We start from the raw sequence: 17,073 nt of genomic DNA, 5'->3' as shown, positions 1-17,073 counted from the left end.
AGAAGTAAGCCTAGGCAAAAATGACTAATCTGAGAGAATGTGACCACTTTATAATGTCCATGGTGAGGAATTTAGTGGGTGATATATAATCCATTGCAGCCAGTATTTAACTAATCCACTATTCAGCAAATCTGCTGCTGAAATGAAAAGCAACCAATCAGATTATGTGTTGTGCTACAGTTTAAGTAGTAGCTGTACCTGCTATTCTCATCACAGAGACCCAAACATTATTTCAACATAGATGAACAATTATGAAATGTCATCAGGATTTTCCTACTTGTCCACAAATGAGTATGTGCAACACATTACCCTTCCTTGATCGAGGACTTTTATAAAACTGGATATTTTTAGTGTCTACCTTATTGTTATCCTCTAATGAGACCTTTGTAATGGTATTGTTTTATACTGCGGTGTAAACTATGTGTAATCTATTAATTTTCCGCAGGTTTGCAATGTTTCACAATGTTCGGATCCCACAGGAAAACCTTTTAAATAGCACTGGAGACATTACCTCTGGTGGGACCTACACAAGTATATATAAGGTAAAAGTTTTATGTTTTTATAGGTCCTTACCTATTTTCAGAGATGTATAAAGTACTAGAGACCCAGACTTGAGTAAAAGTACAAGTGCTCTATCAAAAAAGTGACTTGAGTAGAAGTTGAAGTGCTCTTTAAGCACCACACTTAAGTAGAAGTACTAAAGTATTCAACATTTTTTTTACTTAAGCATTGCAAGTAGTTTATTTTAAAATGTACTACTCAAGTACTGAAAGTAAAAGTACAAGTATTGTGTTATGTAGTTATTAAAGAAAGTAGTCAAAAGGCCAGGGCCCCCCTCCCATTTTAGATCCCCCTTAGAGCAGGCCAGGGACCCCCTCCCATTATAGATCCCCTTAAAGCAGGCCAGAGCCCCCCTCCTATTACAGATTCCCCTTAGAGTAGGCCAGTGTCCCCCTCCCATTATAGATCCCCCTTATAGCAGGCCAGGGTCCCCCTCCCATTATAGATCCCACTTAGAGCAGGCCAGGTCCCCCTCCCATTATAGATCCCCTTTAGAGCAGGCCAGGGTCCCCCTCCCATTATAGATCCCCCTTAGAGCAGGCCAGGGTCCCCCTCCCATTATAGATTCTCCTTACAGCAGGCCAGGGTCCCCCTCCCATTATAAAGCCCCCTTAAAGCAGGCCAGGGTCCCCTTCCCATTATAGATTCCCATTAGAGCAGGCCAGTGTCCCCCTCCCATTATACATTCCCCTTAGAGTAGGCCAGGGTCCCCCTCCCATTATAGATCCCCCTTAGAGTAGGGCAGGCCAGGGCAGGTCCCTCCCCCCATTGAATAGATCCGATCCCCTTAGTGAGTGACTTGACTTCAAGACAGTTCTTACTTCTCCTACCTTAGGCTGTCTCGAGTCTTCCAGCCTCTCCACAGTCCCCAGTCCAGTCCCCCCTGCTGAAAGAAGAATATATTCTTACCTCCCTCCCGCGCTGGGCGGCCGTGCTGCACAGTGCCCAGAGACAGTCTAGCAGTCTAGACTCTATTAACTCACAGTCCCTCCCCCAGCCAGGGCCCAGAGAGATCACTCCGCAGGCAGGTGTCTCTCCTCTCTCGCCACCACCACTTCACTTGAGAGCCGAGCATGAGGCGGGACTCAGGCCGAGCCGAGGGAGGGCAGAGGTGGCGAGGCTCTGCCCCTGAGCCATCGCATCGGGTCTGGGATTGGTCGTGACTTGTGAGTCTCAGAGAGAGTGAGACTCGAGTAAAAAAAGTCAGCGGCGGTGCGGGTTTGGAATGGAATGATTCGTAACATTTTTATAATTGTAACGAGTAACGATGCAGCACATAAAAAAAATATCGGAGTAAAAGTATTAAACTCATCGAAAATATGTACTGAAGTAAAAGCGGAAGCAGGAGAAAAAAAATTATACTCTAGTAAAGTACAGATACCGCCTTTTAGTACTTAAGTACAGTAGTGAAGTAGTTCTACTTCTTTACTATACATCTCTGCCTATTTTCCTTCCTTTTATTATTTGTAAAGGTTATCAATAGTATCGTATGACAAATCTTTGCAATACACCCCTCTTTAAAGTGAACTTGTGTGCAAACAATGCACATTCAATTATTTATATGTTCTGATAAAGCGGATAAAGCCAGTCTTCTGTAGCTAAAGGCATTGTGGAGGAATTCAGCTTAGAGCTGGGTTCACACTGATGCGAATTGGATGCGGGTTTCCCCACATCCAATTCGCATGACAGCAGAGTGTGCCCGGCTCTCAATAGAGCCGGTTCACACAGCTCCGTGTTGGCCGCAGTCCAGTTTGCAGAAGGGTCCTGTGTGTCTTTGACACTGTTTCAGGTCTGAATTCAGGCAAAAATTCAGGCCGGATTTACCCCTGAAATGGAGAATGGGGACGCACCAGATCCCCTGCTGTGAGTCGCTCCACAGCGTGCGTGAACCCAGCCTTAATGTTCACAATAGAGACACTGAAATCTCAGCTATTTGCTATGGATAGCAAAATCTTGGCATCCTGCTAGCCTTCTAATTTAAACATTTATCATTTCTAAGAAGCAGACAACCCAAATTAAGAGTCTTTGTTGGGTTACTTGTGGATCTTTGAGGATGGTGGCTGCACACTGGCTCTGTTGTTACCTAAGGGTTTGTTTACATGAGCAGTGCTCTCTGAAAAGCAATGGATTGCTTTTCAGGGAGTGGTAGAGCAGTGCCCGTAAGGCATTTAAGAGGCGACACTTGCAACAGCGCCGGCAGGACACTGTATGCTAGCATGGCCACTTTAACTCGCAGCTTGGCAGTTGGGAGTGGTAAAACTGTGGATTACCCGCTTACTTCTACCACCTTGTAAAATAGGCTTTTGAAAATAGGCCAGGTCAGGTTCACTATAACGTTATGCACTCAATTTGGTCATCTTGTGTCCTCCTTTAGGATCCAAAGCAGCGTCTTGGAGCATCTCTCGGTACACTTTCTAGTGGCAGAGTCTCAATAATTGGAATGACAGTGGTGAATTTAAAGCTTGCTGTGTCCATCGCTATCCGATTCTCTGCAACCCGACTTCAGTTTGGACCAACGGAAAAAGAAGAAATACCAGTACTTGAGTATCAGTTACAGGTAACTATCCAGCTATGTCTCTATTATAAAAGCAAGAGAGCAGAAAACTGTATATGCAGCCAATAACATCCAATGACAACAGAAAAATAACACATGCAGTCTAATTGGTTGATACAGACACACATGCACTTGTCTTATACAATGTGTAGAGAAAAAGGTGTTTACAACATGATTTTCTTTGTAAATAGCAATTAGACTCTTATTGTTTGTTATAAATCTAAACTCCAGGCAAACAACTAAATTTACAGAGGAAATACATTTAGGCTCGGTTCACACTTATGCGATGCGGTAAGGCTGCGAATTCGCAGCCTGTTCCCGCATCGCACACGCACCCCCGGCAGTTCACACTGCCATATGCGATCCGCTGGGGGTGTCAATGTAATCTTAACGACACCCCCAGTTTGATCGCATATCGCAGTGCGATCGTGCAGTTCGCAAAGGATCGGATCGCACAAGTGTGAACCGCTGTGCGATCCGATCCTGATGCGGCAGCAAAAATGCCTCCTGTGCGTGTTTGCTGCGGGTGCGATGCGAATTTAGCCATACAAACTGTATGGCTAAACTCGCACCGCACAGCTGATCGCATGTCATGTCGGAGCAGTGCGCTCCGACATGACATGCAAACCCCGCACACGCAGTAGTGTGAACCGGGGCTTAAGCAGGCTCTTTTACCTGTCAAAGAATTTATATTTCTGCCCATCCAGTTCCTCACACAGCTCTTCCACACAGCAGTTCAGTAAGACCCCTTTCACACTCATGCAATCTAAAAGTCACGCGGTTTTGACCGGACTTGAAGCAATTCCTGTGTAATCTTGAAATCTTTAGACCTCAAAATGCATCAAAGTTGGACCAAAGGGACTTTAAGTCGCACAGATATAAATGGTACTCCTTGGAAATCATGGAGTACGACTTGTCATGTGGCATAGCAATCCCAAGTCTCAGGACAAGTCGCACAACTGTGAAAGGGGCCTTAAGCTGGATACACACTATACAATTTTCTTTAGATTTTTTCCTTTAGTTTTACCAAAACCATATAATATGAGGTCAGACCTAAACACTTTCAATTTGTATGCAATCAGGCAGGCCCTTGCATTACATAGTTGAAGGTAAATCTAATGGAAATCTACCAACATAAGTTGTATAGTGTGTATCCAGCTTAAAGCGGAGTTCCACCCAAAAGTGGAACTTCCGCTTTAGGTAGTTCTAACTACCTGTCATTTTTTTTGGGGGGGGGGAGCGGGTACCTAGTTTTGACAGGTACCCGCTCCCACTTCCGCTCGGAGCGCCGCGGCGCCCTGAGCGGAAGTTCTCCTCTCCCCTCCCTCCCTGCAATCTTCTGGGACTTGTCCGAGGTCCCAGAAGATTGCCGGCCAATCACGACGTGTTGCGCAACTCGCGCATGCGCAGTGCGTACCCGGCTGTGAAGCCGCAAACTGTCACAGCCGAGTGCCCACACTAGTGATGCCGGCCCTGCAGAGCAGAGAGGGAGAAGAGCGAGGCTTCGGGCGGCCGCATCGCTGGACCGTTGGACAGGTGAGTGTGTGAGGCTGGAACTCCGCTTTAACACTTATTTCTCTATCGCTCATTGACAGACGTAGTCCTCGGTGATACAGCACCTTCGGGTTATGTTGCCTCCACAGGAGCAGGACTAGACAGGAAATTAAAATGCTCTGGCCACACCCTAGGGGCAGTTCCAGAGGGTATATCCTCTCTCTCTATGCCTCAGCAAATCAGTTATTTTCTGTCTAGTTAGGAGTAAGGACCTAGATACCTTGCTGGGATCTTCGGTCCTGGCAAGATTTTTTTCTTAAAAAGATTTTTTAGACAGCTTTTTTCTCCAGTGTTCCTGTGAGATCTTCAAGCAAGAAAGCTGAACTGGGCGACGGGCTGGATGTTGAGATCCGGTGGTCACCCCAGTTCAGCCTACGAGCGCGTGCAGGCCATAGCTCCGCGCTGGGTCGGCCGCGACAAAGTCCCATTAAGGGACTGACCCCGCGAGTTAAACGTCTCACTGAAACGCCAAAGACCATGAGTCACGACGTCCGTATTGGTCGACAGCCCTCCCGCCCCGGTGGAGAGGGGTACTGTCAGGAGTTGGTGCCCGCCTGGTTCCGGTATGGTGAGTAGTATGTTCCCCCTTTTCCCCCTGACGGGTCTTGTGGTGAACGCGGGCCCCTCTCTGTATGGTAAGATAGAGTCCCCCTCTATCCTATAACATGGCACAGATCCCCCTACTTTGAGTGTGATTTTATGTGCAAAAAGCCAGGAGGCTTGGTTTGGGAGCTAACAATCTAATTGTATACATGTTTAAAAGATTGTAATCAGTGGCAGTCTGGGAATCTTACTGTGATAAGAATAAGGTACCTACCAGTCAGAAGCCACGGACATGTAGACTGCCTTCCTAGTCAAATCTCCAGCTATAGCAGGCCTTCCGAACGGCCATGAGGTCCGCCAGGGCCGGTACCGCCAACCACGCCAAAAATCCCCATGCAGAGATAGTGTTGTGTGCCCTGCAGCACACCGCTATTCGGTACAGGCCGCCGCCATTTTTTTTGCTGGATTGCACGAGCCGCCATTTTGGCGTAGCCTCGTGTCTCCAGCATGGGGGCGGCCATGTTTGAGGTGATCCAAACACCTCGTGGAGCTAGGGGAGGCGCCGGAAGGCGTGCAGAGGGGCGGAGCCGCCTCCTTTCTTCCTGGGCAGCCAGCCAAAAGACTTCCTGTTTGTCAAGACAGCGCTGTAACCTGTTGCAGTTAAACTCTGAGCATCAAGTGGTGAGCCTGGGGGTCTATCTCTCTCTCTCTCTCTCGATCGATAGGGATCCCTAGCAGGTAACACTAAGGGGCTTTTGTGGCGCTGGGGGTCTGTGAAAAAAAAAAAAAAAAAAAGTTTTTTATTTTTGAATTATATTATCCGGGAAGTTACTGGAATAATCATGGACCCTGCCACACAAATTCCCCCACCTGTTTCCCTCGAGGGGGCCACGGGACCCGCCGGTGCACAGAGTGTAGAGGCATTTACAGCAATTTTGGAGTCTATGGTGGCTCGGGTGGAGGCGGCCTGTCAGGGACGAGGGTCAAGGAAGCGACCCCCGCCTACCCCTATATTATCTGACACCTCTGACTCAGATTCAGAGATGGTCACTGCAGTTGCAGGTCCCTCTGCAAGGGCTGTTACCTCAGGTAAAGCTCCCTCAGACAGTGAGGAGGACGTTTCTTCTCCCGCTATAATTCAGGAAGAAGCATTGGTGGACGCACTAGTTGTGGCAGTGCAGGAAACCTTAAAACTTGAGGTTTTACCGGCAGAAGCAACTGATACAGAGATTCCTTTTGGTACTAACAAGCCCATCAAAACGGTGAAGGTTTTTCCTGTACCCAAGTGTTTTGGTAATAAGATTAAAGGAGAATGGGAGCATTCTAAACGTACCTTTACTATTTCCAAGCGTATTGCTAGACGCTATCCGTTTGAGGAATCCATCATTAAGAAATGGACGGTACCACCAGTGGTGGATCCACCTATTTCCAGGCTGAATAAAGCCACGGTTATCCCAGTGGAGGACACTTCGTCCTTTAAGGATCCGGTGGATCGAAAGATGGAAGCAGAGTCCCGCACCATCTTCTCTCTGATAGGGTCAGCATTTAGACCAGTAATTGTTATTGGTCTAGTTTCCCAGACACTTACGGAATGGGCGAGATTGGTACGCCAAGACCTTAGGGGAAAATATATTCCCCAGGAAACATCTGATTTGATGGAACAGATTATACAAGGGCTACAGTTTATCTGTGACGCAGCCTTGGACACTACTCCCCTATTAGGGCATGCATCTATGTCAGCGGTAATCCTCAGACGTGTGCTGTGGTTAAAATGCTGGTCAGCTGACCTAGGTTCCAAAAAGACCTTGACGAATCTCCCCTTTCAGGGGAATCGTCTATTTGGGGCCACCCTAGATGAAATCATTAAGGATGCCACTGGGGGCAAGAGCACTTTTTTGCCACAGGCTGCTAAAGCTAAGGGACCTCGCAACAAGCGAGGACCTTTCTTTACCGCCCATAAAGGGTTCGCACGCCTGGCTGGAACAAGCGGGAAAGGCAAGACTCCTCCAGGAGGGTTCAAGAAAGGCTGGTCGGACAAACAGAGGACCAACTCAGCCAAACCCGAAGCAAAGGAGTACACAGCCTGAAGGTGCGCCCCCACCCGGTTTGAGGGTGGGGGGACGTTTTCACCGGTATTCAGGACATTAGATCGAGCATCAACTACTACTACCGGTGCGATTCTTCCCTTCCAACATTTAAGTACTACAGGGAGCGGTAGTCACCGTTCCCTGAATAGATCTTTTCCTTTACCTTTTCCTAAGATTAGTCTCTATTCCCCACAGGAATCGGATCTGGTTGACCAGATAGGCCAAGAAGCCTCTAGCCGGGTGACTTCGGTCCCTGAGGTTCAACCAGAAAAGATCACCCTTCCTGATAGCAATCAGGTATCTGATAAATGTGTGGGAACAGAAAACGACCAGACTTTCTCGGATGGTCGGGGCCAGATAGCTCTAGGGACGCCTGGTTCAGATCCAGTCAGCACCAGTGGTCCTAGAAATTCTAGGCTGGCCTCGTCAAGCCGGCCTGGCCGACTTGGACAGGCTAGTCGCAGACGTTCCGTGGGAACTTCGTCTCAGGGAGTGTCTGTGGTCTCAAGGACCAATTTACCATCGTGCTTTACAGTCGCTGGTTTTAATGGCCTGGCCATTGAGTCCCAAGTACTGAAGGACAGAGGTTTGTCAGCTTCAGTCATTCCTACCCTTATTAAAGCAAGGAAAGCGACTTCCAGCAAGGTCTATTATCACACATGGAAGACTTATATTGCGTGGTGCAAATCTTTAGGATTTCTTCCACGTACCTATTCGGTGACTCGAATATTGGCTTTTTTGCAACAAGGGGTTGAGCAGAAGCTAGCCTTGAGCACCATCAAGGGTCAAGTTTCAGCATTAGCAATCTTCTTTCAGAAACCTTTAGCTACCAAGTCCTTGGTGCGGAATTTCATCCAGGGGGTGCGGCACCTGGCTCCACCAGTCCGCGCGCCCTTACCGCCCTGGGATCTTAATTTAGTTTTGTCGGTTCTACAGAAACCTCCCTTTGAAAACATCAGGGAGATTCCCTTGTTTACTTTATCCCAGAAGGTGGCCTTCTTGGTGGCTATCACTTCTGCTCGCAGGGTGTCAGAACTGGCTGCATTATCATGCCAGTCCCCATACCTAGTGATTCATAGGGATAAGGTAGTACTTCATCCTAAGCCATCCTTTCTTCCTAAGGTGGTTTCAGATTTTCATCTGAATGAAGATATTGTACTACCTTCCTTGTGTCCTCAGCCCAAGCATCATCGGGAACATGCGTTGCATTTGTTGGATGTGGTTCGGGCAATCAGAGTATACCTGAAAGCTACGGAATCATTCCGTAAGACGGATTCACTTTTTGTGATCACGGATGGCCCCAGAAAGGGTTTGCCTGCATCTGCCGCGACCATTGCCAAATGGATTAGACAGACGGTGGTACAGGCTTATTCTATTAAGGGTCAGAGTCCTCCGTTCCCTGTTAGGGCGCACTCCACTCGAGCGCTCAGTACTTCCTGGGCCTTTCGCCATCAGGCGTCAGTGGTCCAGGTATGTAAGGCGGCCACCTGGTCATCGGTACATACCTTTACAAAATTCTATAAAATTGATGTGACGACATCGGCGGATGCCTCATTTGGCCGCAAGGTTTTGCAGGCCGCAATTTGAGGAGACCGGTGGTCTACCTCGAGAGTTTTTTTTTTTTTTTTCTGTTTGAAAAATTTATTTTTTGTTGAGTCTCATTATTAAGGATGAGCATTGTAAACTTCTAGTTGGCACCGGTTGGGCCTTCTAGATTGGGATTTGATTTCCATTTTCCCACCCCTCATTTGTGATACTGCTCTGGGACGTCCCGAAGGTGCTGTATCACCGAGGACTACGTCTGTCAATGAGCGATAGAGAAAAATGGATTTTTGTAAAATCTTACCGTAAAATCCTTTTCTCTTAGCTCATTGACAGACGTAGTCCCCGCCCCTCTGTTTTGGAGTTGGGTTGGGTTAAAATCTCTAAAGACTGCTTTTTGACATAACTGATTTGCTGAGGCAGAGAGAGAGAGGATATACCCTCTGGGACTGCCCCTAGGGTGTGGCCAGAGCATTTTAATTTCCTGTCTAGTCCTGCTCCTGTGGAGGCAACATAACCCGAAGGTGCTGTATCACCGAGGACTACGTCTGTCAATGAGCTAAGAGAAAAGGATTTTACGGTAAGATTTTACAAAAATCCATTTATGTCCTCTCCCTCCCCGGCCTGTGATTGGGCAATGAAGCAGCACACTGGTGAGCTTGTCATTCTGCTCTCTCTTCAACATGCTCCTTACACTGCAGCATAACTGACTTCTAGTTCTGATTCTTTCTCTCCCAGACTGAGCTCTTCTGCCCCGGCTTGCATTTTAGGCTGGGTTCACACCTCAGTGTGGAGCGTCTCTCAGCAGGAGTCCGGTGCGTCCATGTTCACCTTTTCAGGTCCAACTTTGGTCTGCATTTTTGTCAGAATTCAGACCCGAAACAGACCAGAAGACACACAGGACTCCTGTGCAATTAGCTCTGCAGCCGTCCCGGAGCTATGTGAACCGGCTCCATTGAGAGCCGATCACAGGCTCCTGACATAAGTGTAAACCCAGCCTTAGCGAAATGAAAAAAAAGTTGCAAAAGGCATGGCTGGTACCATGGACACGGTTAATTCACAATCCTGTAGATTTGTCAATCAGCACCTGGCCACTGCTTTCTTGATGGACATCGCTGCCTCTGTTAATGAAACCTTCCCACTGTGTGCTGGAAGAAACCATAGATCTCACACATGCTGGACTTTAAACATGTAGGCCATTGTCCATCTCCATCACATAATGGATTGCTGGGACTAGTAGTTTATAAAGAGAGATAGATTACATTGTTTATGCTGTCTTCTCCCAGTTTTCTATGACCAGCCTTATACAGGGGAGGCTGAACGAGAGGAGATCAGTCGATTCCACCGGCCAAGCTCACAGTGTGAATAGAGGAATGTCCACTATTGGCTATTGTATTCACGCAGCCATGACACCCACAAATGTCTGAATGCTTGAGCAGTGACTGCATCTGATACAGTTCCATTGAGCTCAATTGATTTTTAAATTCACTTTTGTCAAGCCAGGTGTTGCTTGCAGAGACACCTACAGCTGAATTAGCCAAAATCATATCTATGGCCAAAGAATTGCCATATTTACCCATCATATTATTTTAACTATTGAGAGTCTGAAACATAAAATAAAACACCCCTTTAAGGATTACATACACTTAAAGCTTCAGTCCCCCCCTCCAACAAAAAAAATAAAAGTCAGTAGCTACATACACTGTAGCTACTGACTTTTAATAAAAAGGACGCTTACCAGTCCTGGGATCCAGTGCTGGCCTTACCTAGGCCAGTTCTTCGCCGTTCTTCAGAACCCCAGCGCCACAATGCTATCTGTGGCAAGCTGACTGTAACTCCTTGCAGCTTTGCATCCGGCTTCCCACTGTGCATGCGTGGGTAGCTCTGCGCTGTAGGAATGGTCCTGCAGCCTTCTGGGATCTGTGACGTGTCCCAAGAGGCCGTGGGCAGATAGGTGGGGGGATGAACCTAGGCAATTCGAGCAGATCTGTCAAAGCCGGGTACCTGCCCGCCCCCCCCCCCCCCCCCAAAAAAATATACAAGTTGGAGCGAGAAGGAAGCAGAAAAGTGGAACTTCCCTTTTGGGTGAAATTCTGCTTTAAGCTAGGATCTTCTTTATTGCACTTATTATCTTTTGATTTTATTCTGTATATCTGCTTGATACATACTGTATTTGCACTTTTATTATAGCAATGGCGAGTGATCCCTTACCTGGCAGCTGCCTATGCTCTGGATTATTTCTCAAAGACCTTCTTCATGAATTTAATAGAGCTTCAGATTGGGGCTCTCATGAAAGACAGAAGCCCCAGACAGGTAATGTACTATATGATAAACTGTTAATGCCTTAAAGTATCCTGACACTAATTCCGAACTCCCTTGAAGAAACAGTATGTATTCAATAATGTAATCATCTGTCTAGTCACCTTGCCCATGCAAAGCAAAATGACATTGTCTTTGCAAAGTCACCACCAACTCCCAATACCCTTATACTCACTTTGCCTGCAACCTCTCACCATTGCTCCCTCAGTCACAGCCAGCAGAATACACCAGGGAGAGCAGTGATAGTGCTTGGGCCCTTCAACTAGGCTGCTTTTGGTGCTAGGCTGACACATTTTCCCAAGGAAAGAAGGTCACATGGTCCCAGGTAGTGTCATAAACATTTTATAAAGGTGTACTTATGACACAGGATACATAGAGCATTATGGAAATCTAAAGGGAGGGTACAACAGAAACTGTTTGCTTTCAGACAGTCTCTCTTGAACTGAGCAGAACAGAGGGGACACGTTACTCCTGACTCATTTAGAGGTGTGTGAAAATGAACTTGAGCTAGGTTTGCAGGATTTTTTAATAAAGCAACTAAAGCTAGCCTATTAAATATTCAAAAAATGAACTCGGAGTGTCATCTGCTGGTTGGAATTGTACGTATGTCATATTTGAGATTTATCTGACTACATAGAAAAGGGTCACTACTCACACAGGATACTGTTCATATCAGTGACAGGTGAACAGCTGCATGGATTTCTAAGCACATCCTTGAGTGTATATCCCCCCAGAACCAATGCAATGTCTGTCTGCAGTCTGATCTGTGCATCGGTCCCACATGTATGCACACTCGGAGATGCGCTTGGACATCTGTGCAGCCATTTGCCTTTTATTGATTTTTAACAAGCTTTCTGCACCCGGCTGTGCGGAACACCTTTGTCTCCTGTCAGGACCGCTGATATGGCAGTACAGCCGCCCTCCTTTACTGGGCCCAGGTCCCATTCGTTTAAAAGTGGGCCCAGGCACCTGTTGAGCAGGAGGGCTAGCTGTGCTACCTTAATGCTGACACCAATCCTCTTCTGCTTACCCCTGTAGTGCTTGCAGCTTTTCTTTCGCCCCCTCCCACCAGCTGTGCTGCAGGGGGATCAGTTCTATCATCCGTGCCCCCATCCCTCTGCTTTCCGTGCCACCCTGTGCGCCCCTTTTCCCTACAGTTTGGCCGGCTTCCCTCCTCTCCTGCTGGCAGCTGCTGCAGGCACACAAGGGGATGTTTCAGGATAGACCTTGGATGAGGGGCCGTTAAACATGCCAAATAATAATGATTTTAGTGTATTTTAAACACAAATATAATTTGATATTTTCTGTGGGTGGGGAGCGGGGCCCTGTGAGGTAGGCAGTATGGGGCCCCATGATTTTCAACAGCAGCCCTTTCTCCCGTACAGGTAAGGGTGGCTCTTTGCATGGGTATATAAACAGAAATCCCTTGTGAATGAGACCCAAAACAGCCTTTCTTGTAAAGCCAGCCATAGATGGATCACCTGTTCAGCAGGAATCACCCGAGATTCGATCCATCTATGGGCAGGCTGGTTGTACTGAAGTCAGTCCATCGATCAACTTCTGTACAGCCAGCTTGTTGAATTTTCTTTTCATGCAATCAGCCGCCAGCAGTGATCACTGTGTTCTCCCGGCAGGGAAGGCTCCCCGCAGGCAGAGTACAATAGCGCTGCAGGAATAATTCCTCCATCAACACAGCCAGAATCGAGCGATTGGAAGGAAAACAAATGGCATAATCTATGGTCTTCTTTAGTCCTTGTCTGTCTTCAGCTGTCCTTCTCTTTATCTTTTTTAGTGTTCTATAATCCTTTTAGTGAATTGTTATCTGCTTGTTCTTATGACATGATCTAGCTGTGTATTCACCATCATTAAATTGAGAAAGGTCCAGTGATGAGGTCTATGTGTGTGACACTGTCATGTTCTCTGCCTTCCTCTTGGTGTCCTGTACCTGGAAAGTTGGACCCTTCTAGCCCTGTAAATGGTTATTGTGGTGCATACACTGGCACTGACAGGTTTTTGGACCATTCTCAGGTTCTGTAACAAGTGAGACTAAGCGAGATTAAATCTAAATCCCAGTAATCAGCGGAGAATACTCCTGAGTGTGTTGTCATAGTAACTACAACTATATACTTAAATGGTAACAATTTTAAGCTAGGAAATGTCGGCTGACGGCTGTGTAAATAAATTGCTGGCGTGTAACCAGATACATAAGTAGTATGCTTTTGAAAAGAATTGTACCTTTTACAACTTAGGGCTCATTTAGACAGGCATTGAGACCTGTTTTCCATGCTGAGCCTCTTTTCACTGCGTGTGCATCCACCTTGTTGCTGCGAGCAAGCAGCCTATATAAGTGCATGCAGATACAGCAGCGCAGACACAGTCCCATGTCGAAATTTGACACGCGGACAGAAAAAGGCCCCTTTCACACTGGCTTTCTGATCCGATCCGCCTGTCAGTTTTTCAAGCGGATCGGATGCTCCATGCAGCCCTATGGAGCGGCGGATGTCAGCGGTGACATGTCAGCTGACACCCGCTGCTATCCGATCCTGTCCGTGAAATCCGGACGGGTGGAAACCCTGTTTTCCATCCGACTGGAGGATCGGATGAGAACAGACAGACGGTCCATTCTCATCTGATTCCCCCATAGAGGAGAGCGGGGATCTAACAGCTCCGTCTCCGCACACAGAGCAGAGACGGAGCTGTCATCCGCCTTCTCAGCAGGGATCGGCGGATCAATTCCCGCTGGGCAAAACTGACTCTGTCGCGCGCACAGCCTGTGTGAAAGGAGCCAAAGATGCATGGATCTGAACACACGGATTGATTTACTAAAACTTGAGAGTGCTAAATCTGGTGCAGCTGTGCATAAAAACCAATCAGCTTCCAGTTTTCTTTGCCAAAGCTTAAGGCTCCTTTCACACGCTGCGCTGTGTGCTGCGGTCCATTCTCTGCTCAGAGGGGATCGATCCGCCGATCCCCGCTAAGCAGGCGGATGACAGCTCCGTCTCCGCATTATGCGTGGAGAGGGAGGTGTCAGAGCCCCGCTGCTCTCAATGGGGAATCGGATGAGAGCGGACCGCCTGTCCGCTCTCCTCCGATCCCATCCGATCCCCTGGACGGATGAAAAATAGGGTTTCCATCCGTCCGGATTTCATGGACAGGATCGGATGCGGATGGCAGCGGGTGTCAGCGGACATGTCTCTGCTGACATCCGCTGCTCCATAGGGATGCATGGGGGATCCAATCAGATTTGCCTAAAAAACAGACAGGCGGATCTGATCGGATTTGTGTGAAAGGAGCCTTATTGAAAAATCTGAAGTAGCTGATTGGCTACCATGCACAGTTGCACCAGATTTTTCAATCTCTAGTTTTAACCCCACAGTGTCTGGGTTTGGACCTCTGCACCCGCTCCTGCCCACATGTCAGATTTTGACATGCGACCGTGTTCGTGCAAGCTGCTGCACCTGCATCCACTTCCATTGACTGCAGATGCAGCAAAAAGTGGTTCAGCACAGAGGACAGGTCTCAGCACACATCTAAATTTACCTAATAAGCAAAATGCTTAGAGGAGCAACATGGGAGAATAATATCATCAGTCTGATGCTGACAGGGACAAGCATTTTCTAAAGCCTCACACACACTATAAGAAAATCGGGCGAACATTTTTGTCCAATGATTTTCATACGATTTTTGTATAGTGTGTACACAACTTTCTACAGCCGAAAATTCTCAAACGATCAAACTCCAAAATTTTTCTCTTACGGGAAAAAATTAAGATTTTAGTTTAATGTGTACCGTTCTCGTATGATTTTTGTACAAGAAAAATCAGAAAAGAAAGACTGCGCATGATCAGAAAAAATAAACAACAAAAAAAAAAAGCCTTTGTGGTACGAGAATTTCCGTACAAATTTTCGTTCATTGGTTCCGATTTGCTGTGAAACAATGAGGAAAATCAGACGATCGTTCGCCCAATTTTCTTATAGTGTGTACCCCACTTTAGTCTCCTCTCCTCCAGTGATCAGACTTTGACATTGTAACTTGCAACAAGTCAAGACACTTTATAGCAGGGTGAGCGGCTGATCTGTGAAAAGCCTCTTTAACATCTGTACATTTTAGGTGTGTGAATTGTATGTGTGTTCTGCCGTTTCACAGTGTTTTACATGCTTTCCCATTAAACTCTATTTAGTGAACTTTTTACTGGAAACCACATCAAAGGGGTAACAAACAGGACGTTTTCTACTGCAGTGTAGTATAAAAATGAAGGTATTAAAAGAATGTAACTGTGTGTCCTAAAACTGTATGTATAGTCAAAAATAATTTTTTTTAGTAGGGATGAACTTTGAGTTTGGGTTGAACCAGTCCTGTGCGCAGTTCAGTGAACAGACTGGCTGCGTTCCATCAGTTGATCTGCCTGCCCCAAAATGTAGCTGAAACAGCCGAAAGTCTGTTATTTAGCGACAGTATCACTACTACCTCTGAGTTACAGATCCCCACCATATTTAGTCAATGACATCACTCAGGTTCCCCCGCTTTGTAGTGTACATTTCAACAGTGCCAAGGAACTGTCATTTGTGACAGGAATAGCGGCAAGGCTGCTTTGTCCAATCGGCAGGACATCAGGCATTCCTCATCATGATTGATACTAGAGCAATGTCACCAAATTACATGATGGGATGGACATTATGGGACACTATTTTTTGGAGGAGGATTTTATACATGGTTTCAGTATTTTATTTAGTCTTTGATATTTTTATTTTTATTTTAATTTTTGTGACTGAGTAACAAGGGTACTTTAATGTATCCTTTACTCATTTATGTAGAAGGAAGGGCTGAATATCGGTTATTACCTAGATCATTTTTACCTCTAAATATTAGTATCAAGTTATGGCACGGTTGTACTATCAGGGGTAACAATTGTCCATGGTGCCACCAATGGCCCCTCTTTTGATAACTTGTCTGTGATACTAAATCGAGATGGCCTCCTAGTGTTGAAGTCATGTGGCCTGGCATGGTTCAGAAGGGGAACAGGCGTACGTTCCTTGCTCATAGAACCGGCTTGAATCCAGATTCTATTACTGAGATATCTGCACTTAAATTCCTAGGTATGTGCATTTGTTTAAAGTAAGTGAAATCTTGGTATTTGGTGCCCAATGACTCCTTCAACCTTTCAAATTGAAATACAAGTTTCCAGCTTTGTTAGTTGTGACCCAGTATTCCAGTTTTCTTTGTATACATTGTACACATAAATTGTCATATTGGGGAAATAGTATTTCTATGAGATACAATGAATTCTGCAAGCTTTCTTTTTAGCGTGTGGTTTTAATAAACATGTCAAAGTATGTACTCGATGACTACCAAATAAGGTTGCAGTTTTTCCTGAATAGATACGTTTAGAAAATGAGCCATCAACCCAAGTGTGCAATTAGATTTAACCACATACCAAACTGTGTTTCAGTTTGCATCACAGTATAATTTGAGTTAACATGCCTTAGCAGGGAGAAAAACAAGGTAGGCAAGATTTAACTATCTACATGTCTAGGAATATTCCAGTGAGCCTTGGTAATTGCTTATGATGTTTGAAAAAACATGGAGCACTGTAGTTCCAGTGGTCTTAACATACCAGCTGTCAAATCGCATTAGTTGTCTTCACCAACAAAAAGGTTTTTCAGTTATCATGTCTAATGGAGGAGCCCAATGTATTCTGAATGCTAGCATGACTTATCCAATATATTGCAGGACTTTAATCATTTTATTGATGGCTGGGAAGCCATCCCCACCAGAAAAAGACAGGGATTATTGCCAGCAGCTATACCAGCCGCTGACGATTCTTATATGTAAAATATGGAAGGCTGGTATTGCCCAAGTTGATTGATGGATCAACTTGGGTACATTCAGCCTGCCCATACATAGTTTGAATCC

The 17,073-nt window shown here is 46.2% G+C and overlaps 1 protein-coding gene across 2 annotated transcripts in view; it reads left to right on the top strand.

Annotated features, from left to right (window-relative positions):
* The window catches only part of ACOX3 (acyl-CoA oxidase 3, pristanoyl), a 225,092-nt gene that overhangs the window by 104,744 nt on the left and 103,275 nt on the right, over nucleotides 1–17,073 (top strand). For both annotated transcript variants that reach the window (XM_082243725.1, XM_082243726.1), the window contains exons 8-10: nucleotides 446–542; nucleotides 2,936–3,118; nucleotides 11,032–11,154. In XM_082243725.1, coding sequence (XP_082099851.1) covers nucleotides 446–542; nucleotides 2,936–3,118; nucleotides 11,032–11,154 — 403 coding nt within the window. The remainder of the gene's footprint in view (nucleotides 1–445; nucleotides 543–2,935; nucleotides 3,119–11,031; nucleotides 11,155–17,073) is intronic.

Source organism: Pelophylax lessonae (genome assembly GCF_965119305.1).
Source record: "Pelophylax lessonae genome assembly, chromosome: 1".
Lineage (NCBI taxonomy): Eukaryota > Metazoa > Chordata > Amphibia > Anura > Ranidae > Pelophylax > Pelophylax lessonae.
The sequence above is the reverse complement of the archived record's forward strand: the minus strand, read 5'-3'. Positions and strand labels throughout refer to the sequence as shown.